This window comes from Microtus oregoni, unplaced genomic scaffold (genome assembly GCF_018167655.1).
Source record: "Microtus oregoni isolate MIOR12 unplaced genomic scaffold, Mior012 000069F_ref0000032, whole genome shotgun sequence".
Lineage (NCBI taxonomy): Eukaryota > Metazoa > Chordata > Mammalia > Rodentia > Cricetidae > Microtus > Microtus oregoni.
The window spans coordinates 1,477,477-1,504,404 of record NW_024543976.1 but is presented as its reverse complement, the minus strand read 5'-3'; the positions used below and the strand labels follow the sequence as shown (position 1 = coordinate 1,504,404).

Sequence of the window (26,928 nt, the reverse complement as noted above, 5' to 3'; positions counted from 1 at the left end):
ATTTAGTTTAAGTGTATGTTCAGCAGCCTGGCTATACAGTACCCAATATAAGTGGCTTCTAGTGTTTACTGTTCAAACTTTTTTTGTCATCTTCTGTTTTACTTTTCATAGATTCATCCAAACTGACTTTGTAGTAACTCATGTTAATAAAGGGCAGTAATTGTTGGATTTTTACTGCTCTTTTCCTACATACTTTCTAAAATCTAGTTTGTTCCAGGTACTGTCTGAAAAGCTGAAGAGAATATGGCACACAAATAGATATGAAGCGATTGATATTGACCTGCAAAATAAGCTGTGCACACTAACATTCCTCAGATGTTATCTTCATGTTTCCGATTGGTTGCTGGATAATTAAATATTCTCTTTTGCATCTTGCTTGTTTCTTAGCTTTGTCTCATATCTCTTTTCCAAGTTTTGAAATTGCGATGTCTTCTCCAAGTACAATGAATCCTTTTTAAGAAATTCTTTTCTTTCCCAACCAGGCATATGCTTCCTCATTAGTTATCCATTCCTTCAAATGCTCTGTGAACTGACCTTCTGCCCAACATTCCAGTACACAAATCCTTAACCTGATCACTGGGGCACTGAGTTTAGCATTATTCAGCTTAGTGGACAGATAGGAATTTCTTATTCTTGACCCTGTTGACTGCTTTCTGAGGAGAATTTCCTTTATTCCCAGGACATGGTTATTATGATTTTCGTGTCCTTCTCTATTCCTTTTAGAGCCTTCTCTTTTTATATTATTTCTTATCTTTAATTGAACTTTAATTTTAAAAATTATGTGCTTGTGTGTGGGAATGGAGGGTTTATGGGTAGGGGTGGATAAGCACACTTGAGCACCTATGCCCCCAGAGGCTAAAAGAAGACATCTTTTGCCCTGGAGCTGAAGTCACAAGTGGGTGTGGATCCTCTGACGAAGAGAATAAGCCTTTAACCACTGAGCATCTTTCAAACCTCAGGTCCTTATTTCTTAAAAGTCATCATTCTGAGGGGTACTTTTTAAATGTCCTCATCTTCAACCACTTATCAATGAATATCCAACATAGCTCTTGGTTATCAACCCCTATTGTCTTTTCCTGCTTTGAAAGTAATTTCCAAGCCCTCTTTTCCGTCTCTCTTTAAACCCATTGTTATCAGCTTACCTAACACCACTTCCATTTCTAATGACTTCAGTTTTCTCGTCCTAATTTCTGCTCATGTCTCCCAGTGAACCATCTTCTACACCGAGTGATCTTTTTAAAATGCCACTCTTGTTTCAGTTCCAATGACTGTTCCATTGGAGTCTTAGATTCGAATTCCTTACTCTTCTCACGAGGTCTGCTCACTGCTATCTTCTCTTGTTAATTCTCTTATGCCAACTACTTTAGCGCTTATTTGTTTATGAACAATTCAGGGTTGTTGGGGAAATTGGCGTATAGTTTTCTCTTTCCCCAAACTTCATAAGTCCAGCTGATGCCTTAGGTCTCACCAGTGATTTTCCCAAGTGGTCCAATCAGAAGTGAACCCTTCACTGAAGTCAGTTTCTATACCACATCTTACTTTGTTTCCAAAATCTATAATGATCTACACTTATTTGTTTACTTTCTTATTTTCTTAGTAAAAGTCATATGAAGAGGACGGTCGTCATTTGCTACCCATGGCAGTGAATCCCTTTATAGTCTAGAGAAAATGGAAACTATTTGTGGGATGGCCAGTTGCTTATTGGCCATTTATAAACAGATTATCTTAATATATAGCATTTCAAAGTTTAATCAATTCTAATACCTGAACAACTTCCTTGACGTATGTCCTTGACCTGTGGTACATATTTTCATTTACCATATATTCAAGTTAGAAACCTAGGAATTGTCTGTGGCCTATTGCTGCTTCCCCACTGCTCCCAAATCCAGTTAACAATCTAGTCAGTCATCTCTCTTAAATCTTACTGTCCACTCTTGCAGTCCACCCACATCAACAACTTTGGTACTCACTGTTAACAATGGAGACATACCACTTTCCAATCCTCTCTGCTGTGAGAAGGATCTTTACAAATAAGACAGAAGTCATGTTCTTTACCCTGGTGCTTTGGTGTGTCAACGAGTCCTGTGTACCTTTGACGTAAAGTTTGTCATAGATGTTTCTTTGAGTGGTTTCTGTGACCATCATTAAATAACTCTCATGCTCCATGGCTTCCTTTCTTAACCTTTTTCCTTTCTTTCCTGTTAGGTACCTAAATATGTTAGTTTTTCATTCTTTTGTTTGCATAATTGTTTATAATTCTCTTCATGGAATCTTCCTATTCAAACCTCTCCTGTCTTCTGTCATCCACCTGTCTTCTACTCATATAACACTCAAGTCTTAAATGCTTTCTGTAAAGAATTTCCCATCTGGCCCAACAGCACCCTCCCAAGCAATCCTCTCACCATTTGATTGTCTCCAGCTTAATAGATTAATTATATCCCTAATTATCTACTTATTTGTTCATCTCCCTTTTAATTTATTTTTATTAGTTTTAATTATATATTGTGCATGTCTGCCCTTGGGTGTATGCACATGAGCATTTATACCTGTTGTAGACTGAGGTATCGGATCCAGAGGTGTCAGGTCCAGATGTGTCAGATCCATAGGTGTTGGACCCAGAGGTTTCAGATCCAGATGTGTCAGACCCAGAGGTTTCAGATCCAGAGGTTTCAGATCCAGATGCATCAGATCAGAGGTGTCAGATTCAGATTATGAGATGCCCTTTGAGTGGAGTTGCAGACAGTTATGATCTGCCTGAGGTGAGGGCTGGGAGTCAAACCCAGACTCCCCGGCTGGCAGTCTTAACCCTGGTTAAGAACGTCCTCGTAACTATTGAGCTGTCTCCCCAGGCCCAGACATCTCTGTATCTTAAGCTATGTTTTTGGCCCATTACTGTTCAGCAAACAGGTTTATATGGGGTGTAGCATTCTCTTTGTTGAAGAATTCTGAACTTGAGGCTTGATGTTGTCCCCAAACCCTTGTGACAGTATAGAAAATGTCAGGATGTATGACTATTCAGTTTCTCTGGAAAGATAGTCTTTAATTAGGATTCCTTGGAATAATTCTCCAGTAACTTTCATGGTCACCAGTTAGGGTCCCTTGATACACCTTTGAAGTTTAACATATTTTAAGCCACAACATAATACTACATAGGTATATTTTTCTCCTTGTCTTTTACTCACAAAAATAGCTTAAATTAGATAATGCCTTTTTCTTGTTTAAGGACCTTCCTCCTTTTTTCTCTTTTCTCTCCTCCCCCATTTGTACTACAGTGGATCTGGAAATATCTCATGCACCCTTGAGCTCCTGTGTTCAAGCATTCCCCCTGCTTCAGCTTCCTGAGGAGATGACAGACACTCCCCTAGCTTATTTGAGAAAATTGAACAAGTAGACTTATTTCCATAGATATTGAAGTGGTCTGGGCTATAGCTTTGGTTCCTGTTATTGACAGTCATTTTCACAGGAAAACATTTATTTTAATAAGATCACAGTTGCTTTTTCTCTCTCCAGTAATCATCTTTAAGGATGCTTAAACAATATTATCATTAGTCTTGTTTTATTTTTGTAAGGTGATACAACATTTGTAAACTATCAGAGATCATTTTTATACTTAAATATGTAGTACAATGATTTATATAAGTTAAAGTCTGTTCTTTATTTTAGCAATAGGCATTTTGGTTGTTAGAATTTTTCCTACATTAAACATCTCAGTGCTATGAACATGTTACTCATATCATCTATATACTTAAATATAGTTTTCCTTCTGACTGTATACCTAAGACTGGAGTTGCTTAGCTTATGCACACAGTGTATAAGATTATGTAGTTTCACATGCTATTTTAAAGTGTTTTCTAGCTGGGCGATGGTGGCGCATGCCTTTAATCCCAGCACTCGGGAGGCAGAGTCAGGCGGATCTCTGTGAGTTCGAGACCAGCCTGGTCTACAGAGCTAGTTCCAGGAAAGCCACAGCGAAACCCTGTCTCGAAAAACCAAAAAAAAAAAAAGAAAAAAAAAGTGGTTTTTATTGAAGTAAGCATTATGAGCTCAGGAACAACATAGCCATATCCTGTCTTAAAACAAAACACTCTTTTCAGATAGAAAAGTTGATGAATTCATGGGGGAGGGATGTACTCTTAGCTGTGTAAGAGTTTGACTGTATGTCTGTCTTCTTTTGTGAAAGGCATGTTCAAAACTTTTTTTTTAGGGTTTTTGGCGTGTGTGTGTGTGTGTGTGTGTGTGTGTGTGTAGGGTGGTTTTTCAATTTCTCCATTGTGGTGTTTGTCATTTTAAACTGCAAAAGATCTTTGTACACTTGGAAATTTATCAGTCATTAAATGCTTCTTTCACTTTGTACCTTGCATTTTAATTTTCTTTAATGTATTTTTATGAGAAGATTTATGTTGTCATCTTATCATGTCTCCTATCATGGTTTGTGCTTTTATGATCTCAAGAAAGTCTTTATACCATCATTTATACTTTCCTTCAAAAGTTAATGCTTGACCACAGTCATAGAATTTAGTAATTTACTCATAGTTGATTTTGCATGTGATAGATTCATTTTACTTACACAGCAAAAGACAAAAACAAACAAAAATCCACCAAAAAACATTGTTTTCAATGAGTGTGTGTGTGAACTCTGGTTTTATTGCTGTTGTTTGTTTTTCTCCTTATTTTATTGTATTTCTATATATCTCTTTTGCAGTACTGACTACGCTGTTTTTATTACTATAGCTTACAATCAGTGTTCATACTCTGTAGAACATGTTTTTCTTTCTTTGTTGTTGTTTTTCTCTTCAGAGATGTCTTGCTTATTCTTAGAGCTTTGTTCTCCCAATAATATATTGTACAGCCAAATTAATAATTCATCACAGGCTTTGCTGGAAACCACTGCCTTTCCCTGTGCACCTGCTTCTGGAAATGTATGACTTTGGGAGCAGTGCTATTCTTTGCAAGTAAATGCGTCTTGAGCAGGGCGTGGGGGTGGGGGTAAACTGCTCATGACAAATTCCTGTCCTATCCTTCCTTATCCATCAGAAAAGTCACTATTGTAACTCCAGGGAGCACTCTGGGCAGAGTGAGCCAGGAAGCTAGGGACTCTCAGGGATAAATCCCCTCTAAGAAAAGTACAGGTTGGGTGGATAAGGCCGCATTAATCTCCAACAGTTCTTAAGGTTCCCAGACTGACTCTGGGCCATCAGCACGTCCAGCATTCTGAGCTCTGTCTCCCAGGTGATCGTGTCTGTTTGGGCTACCTCAACTTTCTACTTTAAGGAGCCTGTAACTTTCCCATCATGAATTCAAATAAGAATGAAATACCTTTGACGTAAAAGACTTGTTATAGTGTGACTACCTTGATTATTTTCCTAGAGATTCTTAGACTTCTAACTTGCTACAGAAAGGGAACACTGAATAGTTTTCACAGCTTCATAAAAATTTCTTTAAGGGAAACTAGACTGGTGCATGAACTTCATGCTGTTTTCTTTCCTGACTCCCGTCTCCATGAGTATATTTATAGGAAGTTGGCCTCATCTGAGTACATGGCTAACCTAATGTACACTTCCTATATACAGTCTGATATAGCATGTGGGAGAGGTCTGGTTTTCTCCCTGTTAGTGGAAGGTAGCACTGGGGAGCTGGTGAGAATGCACCAAATCTCTCAAGAGAAATGAGATGTAAATTCTATGGGTCATGTGGCCCATAATGCTTAAGTTCTGTATTGGCTCAATATAATTTCAAAGTAATTATTTTCCTGTAAGACTCCTTTTGTTGGTGGTGGTGGTAAGTTTTGTTTTTGTTTACTGTGTTTTTTTTTATACTACAGAGGGAGGGAAATACTAAATAGTGGTTTCTGATTTAGTGTTTCTTACTCAGAGCACAGAACATATTGGCAACATTAACTTTGCACACTCACATGTACACACACACACACACACACACACACACACACGTACACACTGGTTGTGTGAAATTATATATACTCATACCTGTATGTGCATGTGTGCATGCACACGCTTACCTTGCAGTACTCTGGCTTATGCTCAAAGAGTGACAGGGGAAAGATGTGCAGTAGCAAATCACAAGAACGGACTGTGCCTACTTCTGAAGGACACTAAGCAGTGTGGGAACAGACTTGACATTTCACCGTGTTGTGTGTGTATGTGTGTACGTGCGCACATTTATGTTCGTGTAGGGGGGTGTATGTACACTATGCAGGTGTGCCTGTAGATCCACCTCAGATGTTGTTCCTTGAGCAACTGTTATTTTAGACACAGGGCTTCTTACTGGACCATGGGGCTTGGTCATTAGGCTAGGCTGACTGACCTCTTTCTCCCCAGCGCCAGGATTACATACATGCACTGCTAAGCCTGGCCTTTCACATGCCTTCTGAGGTTCAAACTCTGTTCTTCATGCTTGGCCAGCAAACATTTTATCAACGGAGCCATCTCTCCAGTGGTAACCTGACATTTGAACTGTAACCTGTGTCACTTTGCCAGATGAAAGAAGAAAGGTGGAGCCTTCTCTTCCTCCATTTTGCTCCGCAGTGTTTGGTATGCAATTAGGCTTTCCCGGTCCTCTTTTTCACAGTTCTCTTCCATCTTCTCCAATCCATTGTATATTTATCCTGTCTTGTAGTGTGACTTGTCATCTGGCCAGAATTTATTTCCTACCTCCTCTCATTGCTCTGAGCCTGCCCTCCCCGCCCCCTGACTACTTCTCAGCCTCTTTAGTTTCTGAGTCCCAAGGGTGTTTAAATTCAGTCATATTTATCTGATCTTCATTTTATCAATGACTCATTTTCCCAGATATGAACCCTTAATGGTGTGGTTGATTCTTCTCCCTTTTTGGTGTCTTTTGCTTTAAACACAGACATAGTGGCTGGGGAGACAGACCAGTGAGTGAGAGCACTTGTGAAAACAGAACTTGAGTTCCATTCCTTAGCACTTATATCAAAAACAAACTAAAACTAACCCAAACAGAACAAAACAAAACAAAAACAGACTTGACTACATGTAAGCCTTGGGGCTGGAGGAGATAAAAACAGGGAAATGCTGGGAGCTTGCTGGCCAGCAAACATAGGTAAAACATGAAACTTCAGTCCAGTGAGAGACTCTGTTTAAAAACAAACAAAAAATGTGTTGGAAAAAAATAGAGGAATGTATCTCTTATCTTCCTCTGGCTTCCACGTTTGTATGCCTGGGAGTGTACACACACACACACACCAATAAATAAGATAAAATAATAAACACAAAACAGTGGTTTTAATGAACTCTCTTGTTTCCATTTTTGCTGCTGGTCCCCTTGCTCCAAGCTATTGAATTTTATGCCTCAATTCTCTCCAATGAACAGTTGTTGAGTTTATCTTGCTAATAATCACTGTGTGGTTTTGAAGACTTCACCTGTTTTTTGTTGTGTTTATAGGTCAGTTTCATTAATCTGCTATTCACAAAGATCCTCTTTTACTTCTTCTTGATCTCTGCCTTTGGATAGTATAAGCTGGAGTTACTTTTTTCTGATAGTTATTCTTATCAAATTAGCCAGGCATGTAGGAGATTAGTAGAACACATTTATGGGTAATTTTTGAGTGCGTTTTCAGATATTAGTGCTATTAGGGGACAGTGACTAAAGAATACCTACTTGCTTATGTTTGCCTGGATAAAACAAAAGTGGAAGGAGGAGGAGGAGACCCTGAAGCACAGGCTTGTTCTTTCTCAGTGCTCCCTGACTGATCTGATCCCGTCACCATAATGTTCTACTTTACCACAGATCTTAACAATGGGGCCAGACGGCCATGGATAAAAACCGTGATCCCAAAGCAATTCTTCCTTCCTTAATTTCTTAGTTGTAACAGTGATAGAAATAGAAACAATACAACCTTTAAGCTCCAAAAGCGTTGCAAAACTTTTCATATGATCCTATTGTTAATTCTTTAAGATGATAATTTAAAGTATCGAAAACTACAAATATCAGGTGTATACCTTGGCTCCTTCACTTACCACTTACCAGTGAGAGTAAGAAACACATTCAACCATTATGTCTCAGGATTTGTATCTTGTCCCTCTATCTAAAGCTGTTTTCTGCTGTGCTTTCTAGTCTGCTTTCCTATTGTCATCTATATTTGTATAGTTTTGTCTTTGTTGCCATGTGTGCATTCTTTCCTTGAGTCAGTACAGGAAGGGAGAGGCTAATATCTGCCTTATTTCCTCTTTTGTTATATTTGCTTGTATGAGTGAAGTTGGTATTACCTGTGTCCTCCGTGAAATATATAAATGAAGAAATATGAGAGGAGATAGGCAATGAATGTTTATGGTCATTTTAGTTAAAGATGTCTTTATTAACATTTCTTAGTGATGAAAAGAACACCTCTTTTCCATGTAGTATCTACCTGACCCTGACTACTCTGGCTCTGACTTTGAATTTGTTTCTTCCCTTTGTGTTTTCTTTACAAGTCAGATAAGCACTGTCTCCTTTGATGCCTTCCTCTTTATTGTTTTAGTAGCATTGCTTTTTGATAAGCGACTGGTAAATGATTATATTTTGTGAAGAGAAATGTAAGTACAATGTTTTATGATGGCCTGGAAAAGGAAGGATGAGGCAGTGTGAGTCGTAGCCCTTAAGTTCGTGCAGTTCCTGCAATGAGGATGGTTCTCCTTCCCAAGCAACACACCCTCTTGACTAGAACACAGGGTGGGTTCATTCAGTAAAGCGAACCTGTCTGTTTAAATTCTTAAAGTCATTAGTACTTTGAGGACATTAATCTCCCTATGATTTCCCTATGTAACCATGAGTGCAGTTTAAGGAGTTCAGCTGTTGAGATATTAATATGTAAAAATCATTCAGAATATACAAAAGAAGTAGTGCGTCTCCACCAATGCAAAATTATCATCCCTAAATTTGATCTATATTTATATCAGTTTACAAAAGCTAACCATTCCCCCCTCCCCCACTGACCTAATGCTTCACTGCTCTCCTCAAATAAAAAAAAATCAATATACACACCAAACACTCATGAGCAACCCTGTAATAATAATCCAGAGTACATGAAATTGAAATGACTAATTCCAGGAAAAAAAGCTGATTACTTTTGTAACCAATCATAGTCTTAAAGAGATGATGTGCCGTATTATAAACATTTCTTTAATTCTTCTAAGAAATCCTTAATCTTCCTCTAAAGGTATTAAAATGATGTCTTTGTTCTTTGCTTTTCCACAGTCATGTATTTAATATAAAAAATTCAAAACTAAGACATTTTAAAATCTTCAACCTAATTCAAATTTTTAATTTCTTTTTTTATCGTTTTAATTTCTCACACATTTGTAACTTGAACATTTATAAAGGAGCACATGTATTCTAAATCATTACATTTTGCATTAAAATATTGTATGGTACAAAATATCTTTTAAAATATGTATTAATTTTCTTAGAAATATTTTATTCTTTTCTCTGTTACCAGCTTTTGTTTTTCTGGTTTCCCATTTCTCAAAATTTTTACACTAAAAATTAAATATTCTTTAAAATATTCATTTTTTAATACTATTGCAAATATATCAGATTCTTATGCAAGGTATATTATTTGCCGTTTTACTAATCTTTGATAGTTGTACTTTGATAAATAGATCATCTAAGATTCAATAGGCCAATTGCAGCATGTAATAGCTATTCAGAGGCAATTAAACTGCCTTTTTTCATGCCAGCGTGTGAGCCGCCCTTTTACAACCTTCAACTTGATTCGTGGTGATTCAAAATTAACTTAAAAGTCTTGTTTGCTGACAGCTTAAAGCTTAATTGACTGAAAGCCAAATAGAGTGTGTTCTGTATTCAGCACTCAGGCTATTGATAAAGCCATGTGTAAATTGTGCATGGTGAAAGACAGTGATTGGGCCTCCTGTTCGTGTATTAGTCCACAACTTAGCATTGCTGCACAGTCAGAATTGCTTTGTCGAGTCTTTTATCACACCAGGTTAACTCTCTCTGGAGCTGCTCCAGCAGCCGAGCAGTCAAGTATCGAGCTTCCGCGAGATGTGGGGCTGCCGTAATTCTGTTTCTTATTTGTGCTTTCATTAAAAAAATATATATGTGATACTGGCCTCTCGCCTCTGGTGGCATTTTTCAGGAACCTTCTGGAGTTTTGACTGGCCACTTTAGAAAAAATAGCAAAGTCCTCAGGTTGAGGAGTTTTGAAAACATTTTAAAGAAAAATGAGTAATATACTATTGCTACCTCTTACTAATATTAAATTTGATCAATTTCAACATTTGACTAGGATAAAAATGCTTAGTAGCCCCAGGTGTAACGTACTCTAATAATCATTAGATTTTAGTAGACTTTCAATACCTTTACATAAAGCGTATTTTATGATTATTGAATCTATTTCTATTGAATGTTTATTTCTATTTTTAAATTGATCAGATACTAATTTAATCATTAAAAAATTAAGTTCTCCATATAAAAAATATCGAAGATGTTTTGTAAGTCACATTCATATTTCAAGTTTTGAGATTTTTGATATGCTTTGAATTCTGACATTTAAGTATGCTTGTGGTAAGCGCTTCTATCTTTTTTTTTACCTTACTTTAGTTTTACAAAATCACCAAGGCAGATTCACTGTTGTTGTCTGTACCAATAAATATTTGAATTGTAGTTAATCTAACATATTTGTAAAGGCATGAATTCTTTTGAAAACAGCATTTTTGTTTATTTTTTTATAGTGTAGTTGTTCAGTATATAAAAATCAGTTACATTTTTAAAGAGAGCAAATGGAATTCTCTTCACTGATGTTAATAATATTTAAAGAATAGGCTAAAAATCATTATCACTTGGAATAACTTAAAATAAGTATACTCATAAAATATTCCTTGAAATTTAGGACAGGTGGTGTAAGTTTTGAGTCTGTGATTAGTAAGAAATTTTCTGTCCAGGATTTGAAGGGAATAAAATTGTATAACTGGGCCTTGCAGAGGTTGTCAGCACTGCTGCTAATCATAATAATCCAACTTTACTGAGATGTTGGAAGACTCCAAGTGAGGTTTACCAGTACCAATTCTTTAATTTACTTTGACTTTTAGAGACAAGGCCTTCTATTTGTCACCCAGCCTAGTTTGAAGCTCAGTGTATAGCCATCTCTGCTCACTGTTCTCTCCTGTGGTGTGGGTTGTTTTAGTATTGCTACGTTTCTTCAAATGTTCCAAATGTTTCTCCTTTTCATAATGACTTGTTTAGTACTTTGTTGTTAGTTCATTCCTTGATCAGTTCAGTATATCTGCTAAGGAAAAGTGTGGCTATTTTATACTTCTGAGTGTGTTAATGGAATTCCAAAATCCTCAGTGCTGCCACTAATGCCATTCTAGGACGAGGGACCACTAAAGATGATCTGGGTTGACAATGGCTTTTTTTCTTTAATTTTTTGAATCATAAATCTTTTGTTAATTACAATGTAGTATAATTACCAAGATATCAAAGTAATTCTCTACTTACTTCTTAGCAACTTTATTTTGGTTCTTCTTATTATGATTATATCAGAGAATAATAGATAAAAACTAATAATTATAATACTAGAAAATTTTCAAATAGGAGTTTTATGTCTATAGTATATACTTGGAGGTTTGAAGCATCTAACAAGTAATATGAGCACTTTTATTTGAATCTAGTGTCTAAAATACACCTGGGAAAATATTACATTTTATCCCCTTATTATTCAGATAGTGCCATGACTCTCATTTATGATGAGGTCTATGAAGTCTATATTAAATAAATTGAAAATGATAAGTTATGAAAGTGTATCTGGTTATATGTTTCTATATGAACTTTATAAATGAAGGACAAATCATGTCTCAGTGAAATGATATTTTCATTAATGTCAACTTGAAGGTGAGATTAGTGTCATACCATGAGAAAATTATTTTCACCATTAAATGATCTAATAACATTAGATAATAACCAGTAGACATTAAGACCGTTCTGTGTTATATATTTAACCTTCTAGGTAATAGAAAATAAGTGTACCTTGATTTTTTTCTCTCAATTTCATAATATTTAAAATAATAATGGGTCTGGTAAAGTACTTATTCTGGAACTGAGATGAATATTTATTGAAATTGAGATGATAATTATACTGATAAAGAAAACATTGTTGAAAAACACACTCAGTATCAAAGCCAAGATTACCGACCAATAGATTCCCTATTAAGATGGGTCTAATTCTACGTGATTTCTTTTGGGGTCTAAATAACATTTGATCCTGAATGATAGGAAAGACACTGGTTTTATATGTATAGAACAATCTGGGACTACTTGATTATAGCTCTCTGCGTTTGTGTCTGGTTTCCACCCCAAACTGATTATTACATTAAGTCCTCTTTACCAATCACTTGTCAGCTTTGTATGCTAATCTACAGTAAGTGTGTGTTAATATTTGGCAGGATTTTGATGAGAGGATACAGTGTGAGACTCACTGGAGCATCTACATACTGATGAGCACTTACTTGCTAGTCTATACTAATGCTTTAGAGGATGCTGAACAACTTTAGATGTTAAGCTTTTTAGGAAGAGTGAATGATGGCTAATGATTATTTAATGACAGATCTCTGGACTGAGAGGCATTTAGCACTCAAAGTATACTGCAAAGCCTATTTCTCAAAGCTTCAGACAGGTTTATTTGGTCTCACCTTGAATAGAAGAGTGCCATATTGATTTCATTGGTGTGGATTTAAACACACTATCGGCTTAGAATAGCACTGCTATGCAGTAGAAAATGATTGTCCTAACCCTTATGGTGACTCGCAGCAATTCTTTCGCATTTCCTTGTGCGCTTCAGAAGTGATTATGAATCATTTCCAATACTTGGAGTTTAGTGTATGACTTTGGAAAACATTTGATGTATTCTAACAGCAAACAAACATTAATTGACAGGAAGATTTATGTAGAAGTAACAAAGACTTAAATTTATATTTTTAAATTAGTGGCCCTTATTGTATTTGAAAACCCTTGTTCAGTAGCAGGTGATGATGCTGTAGGTGGCGTGTTGAGTCTCTTTCTGTGAAAGCACTTACATTGGTTTGTTGATGGTAATTATGTTTATGCTAAGTACTTTGCTATATTTTTAGTGTTTTAATATTCCCTTTGAATTTCCATATAAGATTCATTATAGTTACTTCAAATGTTTGATAGAGCATCCTTCCCAATTTTTTAGATTAACATTATTATGTACAATAGATGAAAATTTATCTTGAGTTTTTTTCTCACTATTTTTGTTTACTTATTATTTACGGAACGTTAGAATTATACAGTGTTGAAAATACCCAGTAACATTGGAACCCATTCACATGGGTTCTGATATTAAATATTAATATTTCTATGCATGAATATTTAGGCCAGTGAGGAGTCTAGATATCAGTCTGGATTATGCCCACTCTTTGTACCCTCGCCTTGTCACTTAAACATTGAACCTCCTTAAGTCTTCCTTTCCTTTCCTTTACAAATTTTAATAGCACTGATCTTTTTATTAAAGGGTTTGGGATATAATTGTGATGTGCTTATAATTTTATTATCACAACAAATACAACATTAGTGGATGTTTGATATACCTTAAATACAGGTAGAATTTGTTTAGATCCATTATAAAAAATTAGAGATAGACTCAATTTCTTTGATAGTGGTTTTTTAAATGGGGAATTCATTTTATTCATCAGATTTCTTACATAAGAAAATAGTGTTTATTATTGATTTTGTAAAAATCAAAAACTGGATAAAACATTAGAGAAATCACCTTTTCTCTTGCTAACAGAAAAATAAGTTATGTTTGGAGAAGTTGTAATTATACCTTTACTTTTTTCTTGGGATTCTTTTTCTCTGTGTTGAGTCCTTGTGTGGGAACGGACAATGCTAATACCCATGGTCTTTTGTGGTAGTCGTAAGAATTCTCAGTACTTTTTATCTTCTCTTGACTTGATACTCTTTTTTTTTTTCCCCCAAATAGTTTCTTAGTTCAGTAAAAATAGTTTAACTATTTTTGGTATGTGTTTCCCAACATTACTTCTTATGTATTTTACAATTTTTTATATATGGGAATTATAACAGTATAGGATTAAGATAAGAGATCATCTGCGAACTCTTTATTATTTTTTTTAACTCCTAGGTCACCTGATGACTAGTCAGGAAGAATTTTTTATAAATTGTTATTTTAGCCGATAACAGAAATAGATTGCTTTTAAACTAGCATCTTGTCTATCAACCTGAGTACTTCTTTCATTATATACATATATAGGTTGAGACATTAAACATTTCTGTTAGTATTTATTTCATAAACGACCGATTTCCCCATCTGTAGTCACAGTACTTCAAGGACTCAGCCGTTCCTGTGTCTCTCATCATCAAGTTAAGATGTGCTTGGAATGGCTGGGAAAAGTGTCAAGGCCCAGAGGCCGCAGATTGGTAACTGGTCCACATTGTAGATGGAGTTAAAAAGGGAAGTCAGGTATAACAGCTGCGTGGAAGAAAATCAGTTTTAATATATGTACATGCTTCCGGTTAATAACATAGGTTGATAATAAAGGAAAAATTGTAGACTAAATGTCCTTGAAAACAATGCTAAATAACAACTGAAATGAATTTGATAATCTAATTAGCAATGCCTTAAAATGAGAGTGTGTAAAACAGTTTAAAAAGTTTAAATTAAAGCCACGTGCAATAATTTTATAGCACATCATTTTCCTCCTACATGCAGTTAGAGAATGATGAAACCTCACACATATGAAAAGATTAGAAATGAAAACGTTGTGTAACTGTGTATTAGAGTCAAACTTCTCAGTTCTTCATACTGCCGGAAACTCCTTAGACGTGTGATAAAAAAGAGAACTGACCACTTGCCGACACACGTATTCCTTTAGCTCACGAGGGAATGGCTTTCTAAGCTTGTGTGATCATGAAGATCAGATAGTCAGTACTCTGTCAGTGACTCTGGACTGTGAGCGTGGACACTGTTCATTTTGGCTCGCCTTTTTCTGGAAACTCGAGTGTTTATACTCCTACTTATTTATATTAACATGATTCTTCAAAAATTCCCAAGTTGCCTTTGACTTTTGTATTTTTTACAGCCTTTTTTTTCTGTATTTAACTTCACCTAAGTGTTTTTTTTTCTTTGATTTTCTTATTCAGTTCTCAATAATTATACTGTATATTAAAGCTTATCATCTTTTACTAACTCCCTCTCTGTCCCTCTGGTTGTGTGTGTTCTCCTTTACTTTGTTTCCTCCCCCTGCTGAGCACTGGCAGCAGAGGGAGGGAGGTCTGTGATGACTTCTCCACAGCAGAGGCAGCAGAAAGTCCTTGGAAATGCCAGTTTCCTCCACACAAGCCTTTGACGGGCAGGGCCTTCTAGTCACATATCGTTGTTTCATTATTGGAAATAAAAGTCTAGTAATTAAAAAAAAAAGAGTACTACAAATACTTCGTATGTAAACAGATGTCCTTGCTAACACCTCATAGGTGGTATAAAGCATTTGTCCCATTTGGTCTCAATTTTATGCCACTGATGTAATTTTTATGTGAATCCATTAAGTGCTTTGTCATTTTATGAATAAAAATGATCCAGGTGTAACCGTTTATTTTACTGTGCTGTAATGAACAGGTATAAAATCTCTGTAGACACCTGACCATCCAGGGAATTGTTTTCAAATCTCTTCAGTATGTTACAGAAACAAAGCTTTTCTATGCTACTCTGTTTTTAACTGAGTCTCATCATAGGAGTTGGGGTTTTAGAGCTACAAGTATGAGAAAAGATTATCTATACAAATGGTTTGCTGCATTCAAATCTGAACAATTTTTATAAGCATATTTCTGAAAGTTCTCTTTTCTCAAGAAAAATTGTTACAATTTTTCAAATATAAGCTTTTAAAGAATCTTGCTTATATATTTAATTTTGCAAAGTAAGTGGAATCAAAAGTAGAACATTTGCTGGGATTATTGTCTACAAGTTTTTGATTAATTATCTAGATATGATAGCCACTTACGATGTTTTTAAATCCTTATTATTTGTTTTTGTTTTATTCTGTCTTTCACAGTGAGACTGTTTACAGTGAAAGTAAAGACAAGAAAACCAATTAGCCTTCTGATGTTTCCTTAATAAAGAGGAAGTAGAATAATACAGATCAGAGAAACCAACGTACTAGTACTTGTGTGAAGAAAGTGAAACATTGACCTGAATTGCTGGAAAAGCAGGCAAATTGCTGTTAGTGGTTAAGCTTTCTTGGGCATAGCCTCCTGGCATGCGCCTACTGCAGTAGGCAGCAGTGGTTTAAGATTTCTAATTATCAGAATAATTAGCACAGGACACCGATAACACTAATTGTTTAAAAGTAATTTTAACATGGCCAGGTATTTTTCCTTGATCTCATCTTGGCAGGAAATGCCTTCATGCATTTTTAAATGCACTCACATAATACACATTTTTTGCAGAGACATTACTTCAGAATGGCTTAATAAGTGAGTGGCCTGAGATAGAGGCATTTGCAGGACCCAGTGTGTTCCAGCAGGGGGCCATCGTGCATGCATACAAATTAATAGCACGTTTGTTTACTCTGTTGTTTTGAGTGGGGAGTCGTGCAGCAGAAGCCACGTTATGAGCAGGGCACATTCCCTCCACCCCACTAGTAGATGAGGAGCACGTTGACAGCTAAATCACAACACAAAACAGCTATACTATGTTTTTAAGACAATGGGAGGCACTCCTAGGCTGCTCACACCCTCCATGTACCTCCTTAAAAATACCGTGAAAGTTTCAAAATAGATGCAAGTGCTGTGTGACAGCTATTTTAAATTAGCTGATTTTTAAGTTTTTTCTCTTTTTGAATGGGGTGAAAAGATGTAGAACATTTCAAAAATGTGTTACTTCATTTGCACAGGATGAGTTGTGCATGACTTGGAATAATTTACATAAAATTTTATATTCCTCCTGTTACTGATTTTTGATGTGTTGTATAAACTGGAGCACTCTAAGTTATTCTAGCAAATGAAGATAACATGTAATACTCTCACTGAATCTCATGGTTCAGAAAAGGAACTAAATTGTAGCATGTACAATCTAAGGTTCCTCAGATCCTCCACAAAAGCCTCCGAAGCCAGATTCAGCACTAGTAACCTGGAGTCTTTAAGTCCTTTCTCACCATGGGTTGTCATAGACCAGGGCTTTTTTATTTAATAAATTCAACTTTGAAATATTCAAGAAAGAAGTGGTAAACTAGATAGCTAAATTTTAATTAGCAGAATATGATCATAAGTTCCTTTAAAACTAGATTGTTTTAAAGGTGAGTTAATATTAAAATATTTGCTTCTTTTAAGGATTTTAATATCTATTATTAAAAAGCTTTTTAAAGGCCTATTTGGAAGATTTCTATTTCATATCTTGTGAAGTTTGACATTTTTTGTGACGTTGTATTTTGTCCATCTTAAGGAACCCTAAGAACAGCAAACACATAAAGAAAAATTTATTTAATCTTAGGTAGAAATATCGTAGATGGGAAGTCTTCTTAGAGTCATTGTTTTGACATGCGATTCTACAATGCGATCTACACAATTTAATGTCTCAAAAATATATTTGTGGCTCACTCAGGCATGGTATCTTGAAAACCTCACTAGGAATGTGATATACTTATGTGTGGGGATTTAATCACATATATGAGTATCTACATATAGAGTGTTAATTTGATTAGCAATATATAATGATGAGGAAAGGGCATATATTAAAAATGAATTGTTAATATTCCATTAGGCACCAGCTCCATCAGTTAAGATATGAGTCAGTCAAGAGGAAGATGGTTTTGATTAAAGCACATGCACAAGACCATTTGACCACGCTTTGAAATCTGATTTGAAAGCCTCTTGATAGCAGATTCACTGTCATGCATCATTTTCAGGTCAAGTTCACCCAGTGTACCATTTTATATCCTTTTTATGGTCAGTATTTGCTAATATTGTCACACAGAGTTTTCAAATGTCTTCGGGCTTGAGAAACTAGAAGTAGATAAAATGAAATTTTTAGAATCTTTCATTAGTCAGAAATAGGACTCTGTTGTGGCTCTGGGAACTCATACCCTTGGCCGGCATGTCAGGACTGTTCTAGCCTCACACAGACATTGGAAAAAGTTCACCATTTTTCTCTTAACTATTAAAGCCTAATATTAGCAAGATAAACTTTATTGCAAATAAAATAAGCCCGCAGGAACCAGAATAGAAAATAGTTCCTAGCTTAATCCAAATTAATTAAAATAATTTCATCAGCTGTCATGGGTAGATCATAAAACTCATGGTCTTCTTTTTATAAAATGATCTTTTTGGATAAGATAATAGTGATATATATCTTATTAAGTGCAGATTATTTTTACTTTATTAGATATCACATTTTCATGCATGTGATTCTAAGACATTATTAAAAGTAAAAAAATTAATATCCATCTACAATGAACAAATAGATATTACTGAATTTTCAAAGTGAGCTTTTGAGTACATTTTAATTCATACCAGATTTATGAAATGTTCATATTATTATGAGCATCACTTGGACTCTTGTGTACCAGAGTTTTCTGACAAAAATTGCTGTTCTGTGCCCAGTGTTAATGTACTGGCTTTAAAAATCTAAGTGATATGTTTGTGAAGTGCAGCTTGTTTTGCATATTGTTTACAATTTGAAAGGAAATCCCATTGAATTCAAACACATTGTTCATTAATTTTAACTAGAATTTACTTAGATAAAAGTCAACTAAGAAAGCATTATGATATTCAGTCCTAAACAAAGGATCAATGACTTAAAAACAGTTTTCTCTGCTCAAACCACAGAGTTCTTGGAGTATTTTTATCAGAGTAGTAAATTGGTGGTATCTACTTCTCTACGGTTTTAATACCGAATACAATAACAACCTTCTATCAATATATGGCTAATTGCAGATATAAAGTATCTGCTGGTAGTCCATCTCTCATAAAACCGCCTTTAGCTTTAATTCAAATCCATTGATTCCTATTCCAGTTAAAGCTGAAGAACTTAATATGTCTTTTAATCCTTTTATTGTAAGCTAGGATAAAATTAATTTTACCCGAGAACTGCACAAAGCCAATTAACATGATCTTTAGAGTTATTTAGTAAAGTGCTTCAAATTGTTAAATTTATCTTGACCTCTCAGTTGCACTCTCTGACTGCTTTTTAAATGAAGTAATCAATATCTCACAGCCCTTTTAATAGCTTAAACTTCTCAAATATTTTACCTGTGCTCTAGTTAAGCTGTAAGCAAAGTGTTTATTCCTCTTCCTGTAAATCTGAACTCAATTATGCTAAGTCTAAAGACAATTATGTACTTTCAGAAACCCTATGAATTAAATGGTTGTTTTAATAAAATCAAAACCTCATGTTGTGTTCAGAGTAACCCAATCCTAAGGAAACATCATGTTCACGCAGAATGTGCTTTCTGTTCGCAACTTCAATATAAGACATTTATGTCCCTCACCATTCAGTTCCTTCTATTTTCTGTACGAGCTAGTTGAAGGTATTAATTTTCTTACTGTGATAGGGTGATCAACCGTCCTGTCAAGAAAATGGATCTCTATGTCACCCGTTAGCATGATTAAATGGAGCCATGTCTCTGTGGGGGAAAAAAAAAATACTGGATTTTCATGAAACTGTAGGAAGACTTACTTTTAGAGAATTATTTTTATATCTTCAAATCTCCATATTGATTGACAGTTTTACTTATAGGGCAGTATTGCAGCTAATTAGCACATTATTTCTTTTTACCAGAAAATCCAGGTCAGGCCAATAAAGGAAAGACTTTTCCAAATCTGAGGAACGAAATGAGGGCGTGCTGTTATTTTTAGTGCAGTCCCAGGGATGCATCTGGCACCTTCTGCCATCACTCATCAGTTCCTGTCTCTTCTTTTTTTATTTCCTTGTTTACAAAGATCTATCTTTTTACATCTGGGTGCTTATCATAATCAAATTTCAGCACCGTAGTGTGACAATGTTACTATGAGCCCAGGTACATGCCAAACTCAAATTACACCAAGTGATGTAATTAAAATTTTGTATTTTGGCCACTTAGCAGAGGGCACCTGTTACAATACTTACTATTAGTTAAGGGATAAAATGCATAAGTGACTGATAGAAAGTACCAAATTGAAGTAGTGTAAAATCTTAATTCCTTCCCTAGGGGTGGGAGTTAAGACAAGATTGAGGCAATTAAACAGAAGGAACATAGTGAAGGTGGGGGCCAGGGTGAGAGTGGAACTCTCTGAGTGCCCCTTGTTTAATTTCCTCCTGGAAGCTGACCATGTGTACTGCTGTGCCCCTCCCCCTTCAGCCTGGCGCTGCCGAGGCTGAGTGGCTGGGGTCAATGCCTTGCCTATTGATCAGTATCCCTGCAGTCCCTTGCGCTAGCAGCTGCTTCATTGGCTTCTTTCAGGGCCTGCTTCAGTACATTAGAATAGAAATCCATAACCAGAGCTGTGCTCATCCAAGCAGGGGAAGAAACTAAATTAAATGGTATAAAACAATCTTGGATCAGGAGTTTGTGCCAATTCATCTTGATCTAAGATGTCACACCGGGCTCTCTGTCTGAGCACCTGGGCTAGAGGCAGCCATAGTGAAAATAGATGGAGCTACGATCATTCATTTGTCAGCTAAGGAGCAAGGCAGCAGTTAGCAATTCCCTTCTGCAGAGGTCAGCTGACAGAACAATCAGTGCAACTGCGGAATAGAGCTTTCCTTTGAACTATTGTTGTGGAGCATGCTCCTGCTGAGCGTGGGGGAGGGGAGCAGGTTGTTTCCTCTGCCAGACCACCGTGTAAAGAGTAAAGCATCCAGTACTACAGAAGAGGATTCTAGATGCAGTCTCATGTGCCCTTACTCCTCATGTCCCCTAAGTATGTAAATAAGGGTGATTTTTCATTGAATGCACCGAGATCTAGGTTATCACACTGTTAAATATGACGTCTAGAATGATGGCCCTTTCAAACACAGACGAAGTGACTAGTTATGTTTCTTCCTTTAAGAGTTCTGTGAAGCTTATACATTCTTTCTTCTGCTTTAGGACCTGTTAGTATTTCTAATAAATATTCCTTCTGTCTTTAAAAACAGAAAATTGCCGTGAAGTGGGGAAATGTATGTAATAGTATAGTTCGGAAAATGTTTCTTAGTATTAACTATTTTTAAACATCCAAGACTGCAGTTTTTATAGGAGATAAAGAAAGAAAGATGTGATTTTTTTTTCATGGACTTAGAAGTTACAAAGTCATTTTCTAACACTGGGGGAGGCTCACGATAAAAACAGCCTATATATGATCTGAAATGAACACAGTGTAGGAAAAGGGGAAATAACAAAAAATGTCTGGGTATATTTTAAGGAATTAACCTCTAAAGAGTTAGGGCTATTAGCAAAGTGTTTCCATCTCTTGGTTTGGTGACATATTTTTTATTGCCCCACCTTGTGCCCCAGTGCCATTTTCTGAAAATAACTATTCTTTCTGAAGTGTATAATCTTGAATGTTCTTCTGACCACATATACTTGTTGTTTCAATTTCTTTTAACTTGCATTCCTATATTTTGGTTTTCAGGTTGCTTATCAAGTGTCCCACAAATGAAAAAAATTTCCACATCTTACGAAGAAAGAAGGAAGCAGGCCACTGCTATCGTCCTCCTGGGAGTGATCGGAGCGGAGTTCGGAGCTGAAATTGAGCCACCGAAACTGCTGACCAGACCTCGGAGTTCCAGTCAGATTCCTGAAGGGTTTGGTTTGACTAGCGGGGGCTCCAACTACTCACTGGCCAGACATACTTGTGAGTTTTCAGATTGAACGTCAGAATATTGAATGTGTCTTGCATTTTCAGCTAATCCGCAACACTAAGTGAAGAGAGGAAACGCCACCCCTCTGGGTCCATTGCTCTCCAGTTATCACTTCCTGATTTGAGTATAAAGTTAAAACTTCATGTTGTCAGTGCTTCTCTAAGAGAACAGGAGATTTGTGTTCTTGAAGTTTTGATCAAGAGTCTTCTCCAAAGTTTATGAAAATGTGAGCAAGCACACATGCTCACACTCGTGCACATACATACACACACATGCCTACACTCGTGCACACACACACATGCCCACACTCGTGCACACACACACACATGCCCACACTCGTGCACACACATACATACACATGCCCACACTCGTGCATACACATGCACACACATGCCCACACTTGTGCACACACATACACACACATGCACACACACGCCCACACCCGTGCACACACATACACACACATGCACACGCATATACTACAGCACCCACTCAAAGGGAGTAGTTTTTCTGTAGCCAGATTTGAGTGATCATGGCCTAGAGAACACGGAGCTAGGTTACCACAGGTTCCATGTTCTTCTACGGAAGTGGTTTCATGAAGTTTTTCAGTAACAGAATGAAAAAAGTACTAAGTTGAGGCAATTGTTGGCAAAATCATCAGTTAAATTGTACAGTCCTCAGAGGCTGTCTGATGAAACCTTAGCTCGGGGTTGATGGAAGCTAGTGATCTGGTCAGTTAATAGACTCCACAAGGTTTTTAATCTCTTAGTTCAGTGGTTCTTAACATGTGGATGGAGTCCCTCTGGCAAAACCTCTACCACCAAAAATATTTAACGGTAACAGCAGCAACAAAAATACAGTTAAGAAATAGCCACAGAAATAATTTTGTGGTTTGGGGTCACTGCAACTTGAAGAACTATATTATAGGATCACAACGTTAGGAAGGTTGAGAACCTTCCTTAGTCACAGTGTGTTTGGTCTGACATCGAGATGGGCTAGGAATGGCTATTTAGGGAGCTGAAGCTAGCTCAAAATAAGATAACCAGCCTCTGGGTCTGCACCATCCTAGCCTCTAGATGCCAATTCACTTCTAGGCAGTAGATCAGTGTTCTCAGACACAGCTGTTACCAAGCTTCCTGGTTCACAAAAGCTAGTCTCAATAATTTCTGAAAAACAATGGCACTGGCGTAGGATAGGATTGAAAAGTTGGAGATAGGGTAGAATACAGAATGGAAAAAAAACATGAATGACCTCTGTAATTAAAAAAAAAATCCAGCAACAGTTTAAAACTATGTCAGTATTGGAGTTAGCTCTCATGGGTCTTGCATTGCACAGCTGCCTCTAAGTGCTGGGGCAACAAGGACTGATCTAAGGTGTTTTGTACTTTGGTATTTGATGTTGGAAGTCCTTCAGATAAGACCGGAATATTCTTACCTTGTCAAAAAAGCAGTTTTAATGAGTTGGGACGTCTTTTTATTTATTGTATTTATTAAAATAAGGTCTTACTATGTAACCCTGGCTAGCCTGGAACTTATAAAGATCTGCTGGGGCTAAAGAGTTTGTCATCAACCCCTTCTAAATTAAGGCAAACATATAATCCTACTGATCATATTATATGTTCTTCTTTTAAAAGACTTATTTTTAAACGTCAGTTACTTTTAAATACGTGTATGTGTGACAGGTAAGGCATGTGCACCTGTATGTGTGGGGTGGCAGTGCCTGTGGAGGCAAGAGGCATCGGATACTCCTGGAGCTGGAATTAGAGGTGGTGGGGGAACTACCTGGTCTGGGTGCTGGGAACCAAACTCAGTTTCTCTGATGGAGCAGCAAACACTCTTAATCACTGAGCCATCTCTCCAGCCCGTTCATTTATTTTTAATTCATGTATATATGTGTATTTGTGCGTGTATGTATATATATATATGTGAGTGAGAAGTTCCCGTTGAAGCAAGAAAGGGTATTGGGTCCCCTGGAGCAGTTGTGAGGCCCGGATGTGGATGCTGGGAACCAAACTCAGTTCCTCTGGTAGAATAGCAGTGCTCTTAACCACTGAGCCATCTCCCCAGCCTCCACAAGATTAAACACTATGGGAGTTTGACCTTTATGCAGAGGAAAAAGATAGATGGTACTTTGATAATCACCACAGTGGAGAGCTTCACTGGAACTTTGCTTCCTACTTTTGTTGTACCACTGAAATGCCACATTCATGCTGTCATTGGGAACCTGGTCTATAGACTTAGCTGCAACTCTGCACCTTTCTTCAAGATTTCTAATTCAACAAACAGATACTGACTGCTGATAACTTCTCGACTCCTATTGACACTGAGATTAGAGAGAAACCATACCATCCCCAATAAAGCAACTCATTGGTACTTTTTAAGTTTTTTTATATTCATAAACTTAGTCCTCATAATTCATCCTGTGACTCGACACCTCTGTCTCGTCCATTTCTCAAAGGTAGGGACATGCAGGCAGGCTTTGTTAGCTTCAACAAATAGTATTTCTTATTTCAACATTGCTCATTGTTTCTGGAGCGCATGCTTTGGCCATCATGTGGTCCCAGAAGAAGAGGGCTGTATGATGAGCGTGCACCATGTAATAGTCGTATCACTTAAGAAAAAGAAAAGTTTCTTTTTTCCTACGACCCTCCTTTGATCTTCTAAATAGAATTAAGACTTCTTCATGGTGGCTCAGCCAGAAAGTAGTGAGAAGTAAACCTGAAATCAAGCTTCTTGTAATCTGGAACCTCGTGCCTTTTCTATTTTCCACCTGGATCTACTGCATTACCTCTCTGCAAAGCATGGCATACTTGCACCCTCAGTTCTAGCCTGCTTGGCTTTCATTCTGTATTGAGTGCATTGTTCTTAGAGGGCCCTGCTTTCCATTCATAAACCCTTACGCAGACCTGTTTTCTCCTGTTGGGGCCTCCCAGCTTTTGAATAGGAGATCATTGGTAAACTTAGTGTTTATAAATGATTATGATTATTTTTAACTGTTTATGTCTTAAAAATATTTGCTCTGGACTGGCTGAGGCAATAGGTTCTTGAGTTGGAGGCTTGACTGTACTATGGAATCATTCTGTACACTGCCTGGTCTCTGTACAGAAAACCTATCTCAAAACACCAAACCAGAACAAGATATTCATCTTTTAAAACCTCCCTGAGGATTTCTTAGCATGCTGTCATGGTTACATGCTTAGAAGAGACTAATTATGTCCAACATGTTTTGTAATTCCTCATTCCTAACCCTTTGTATTGACCATTTCCCACAGCCTGAATGTCTACCTCAGTGCAGACACATCATGAACTAGTGGATTGCCGATTGATTTCATCTAACCCGTTGGTTAGTTGCTCCATGGATTAATTTATAGCTCATTATTCAGAATTTCAAGATTTCTACTGCTGTGCAATGTTGCTTTTCCACCTGTGATTTGTCAGTACACAATTCTTGGATTCATGCATCTGCTTCCACACATTTTACTTTAAATGTAATAAACCAGTTGTGACCTGTAGGACTCTAACTAGGAAAGAGGAACAGTATGGAGAAAGGGAGGTCTTAAAAAGTTGTGGAGGAATAGAAATGGACATTTTTTTCCCAAAGAAGCTTTGATGATTTAAGAAGGAATTTTAAAAGATGTTTCTATTAGGCAGGGTTCTTTAGAGGAACAGAACTGAAAGAAGGAAAGAATTGACTAATTAATATAATATATGTTAAAATGTATATTAAAAAGAAATTTATTAGAATGGCTTGCGTGCTGTGAACTGGCTATTCCAACAATGGCCTTTCACTTCTGCCTTTAATGCAGCTTTTCCAGAATGGAGTTGTACTTCTGCAGTTCTCTACTCTGAGTATTGCCTGCACAGTAGGCAGAATCACCAGTAACCCGGCCCCTAGTCTTCTCCTAGTCAACTGAGCTCTGTGACTCTCAAGATTCTTAGAAACCTTTAGACTGCATGTCTGGAGCCTGTCATTTGTGTCACCGAGTTCATTCTTTTCCTTTGTCAATATATCCTGTGGTATAGCCGTGCTTGATTTTATTGTGGAGCTCATTTTTTTTTCATTTTACATACTAGCCATAGTTTCCTCTCCTCTTCCAGCTTCCCTTAACTTTCTCCCCCTACCCTCCAGCCACCCCTCAGAAAGAGCAAGCCCTCCCACGGGGAGTTAATGAAACCTGGCACATCAAGTTCTGGTAGGACCAAGCTCCTTTCCTTCACCTCCCTGCATCAAGGCTGATCAAGCCATCCCACCATAGGGACTGGTCTCCGAAAAGCCAGCTCATGCACCAGAAATAGGTCCTCATACCACTACCGGGGGCCCCAGAAACAGGCCAAGCCACGTAACTGTAACTCACATGTAGAAGGCCTAGTTGCCTAGTTGAGTCCTATTCAGGCTCCCCAGCTGTCAGTCTAGAATCCATTAGCTCTCACATGGGCCACAACTGTTTCTGTGGGTTTCCCCATCATGGTCTTGACCCCCCTTGCTCATATAATCCCTCCTCCCTCTCTTTGACTGGACTCTAGGAGCTTGGCCCACTGCTTAGCTGTGAACCTCTGCATCTGCTTCCATCAATTACTGGATGAAGGTTCTATTGTGACAATTAGAGTAGCCACCAATCTCAGTACAGGAGAAGGCCAGTTCAGACACCCTCTCCACTATTGCTAGGAGTCTTAGCTGGGGTCATCCATGTGGATTCCTGGGGAATTTCCCTAATGCCAGGTTTCTTCTTCTTCTTCTTCTTTTTTTTTTTTTATTGAGAAAAGGAGAAAAAAAAAAACAAGTTTCCACCTCCTCCCAGCCTCCCATTTCCCTCCCCCTCCTCCCACCCTACACCCCCTCCTCCCACCCTACACCCCCTCCTCCCACCCTTCTCCCCCTCCCCCCACTCCTTTTCCCCTCCCTCTCCAGTCCAAAGAGCAGTCAGGGTTTTCTGCCCTGTGGTAAGACCTAGGACCTCCCACCTCCGTCCATATCTAGGAAGGTGAACATCGAAACTGGCTAGGCTCCCACAAAGCCATCACATTACGTAGGGTCAAATCCCCGTGCCATTGTCCTTTGCGTCTCATCAGCCCTCATTGTTCGCCATGTTCAGAGAGTCCAGTTTTATCCCA

General features: G+C 37.3%; 1 protein-coding gene across 2 annotated transcripts in view; it reads left to right on the top strand.

The window, feature by feature from the left end:
* LOC121440611 (WD repeat-containing protein 7-like) overlaps positions 1-26,928 on the top strand; it is a 284,512-nt gene that overhangs the window by 136,186 nt on the left and 121,398 nt on the right. For both annotated transcript variants that reach the window (XM_041641378.1, XM_041641377.1), the window contains one exon: positions 21,589-21,810. In XM_041641378.1, the coding sequence (XP_041497312.1) occupies positions 21,589-21,810 (222 nt within the window). The remainder of the gene's footprint in view (positions 1-21,588; positions 21,811-26,928) is intronic.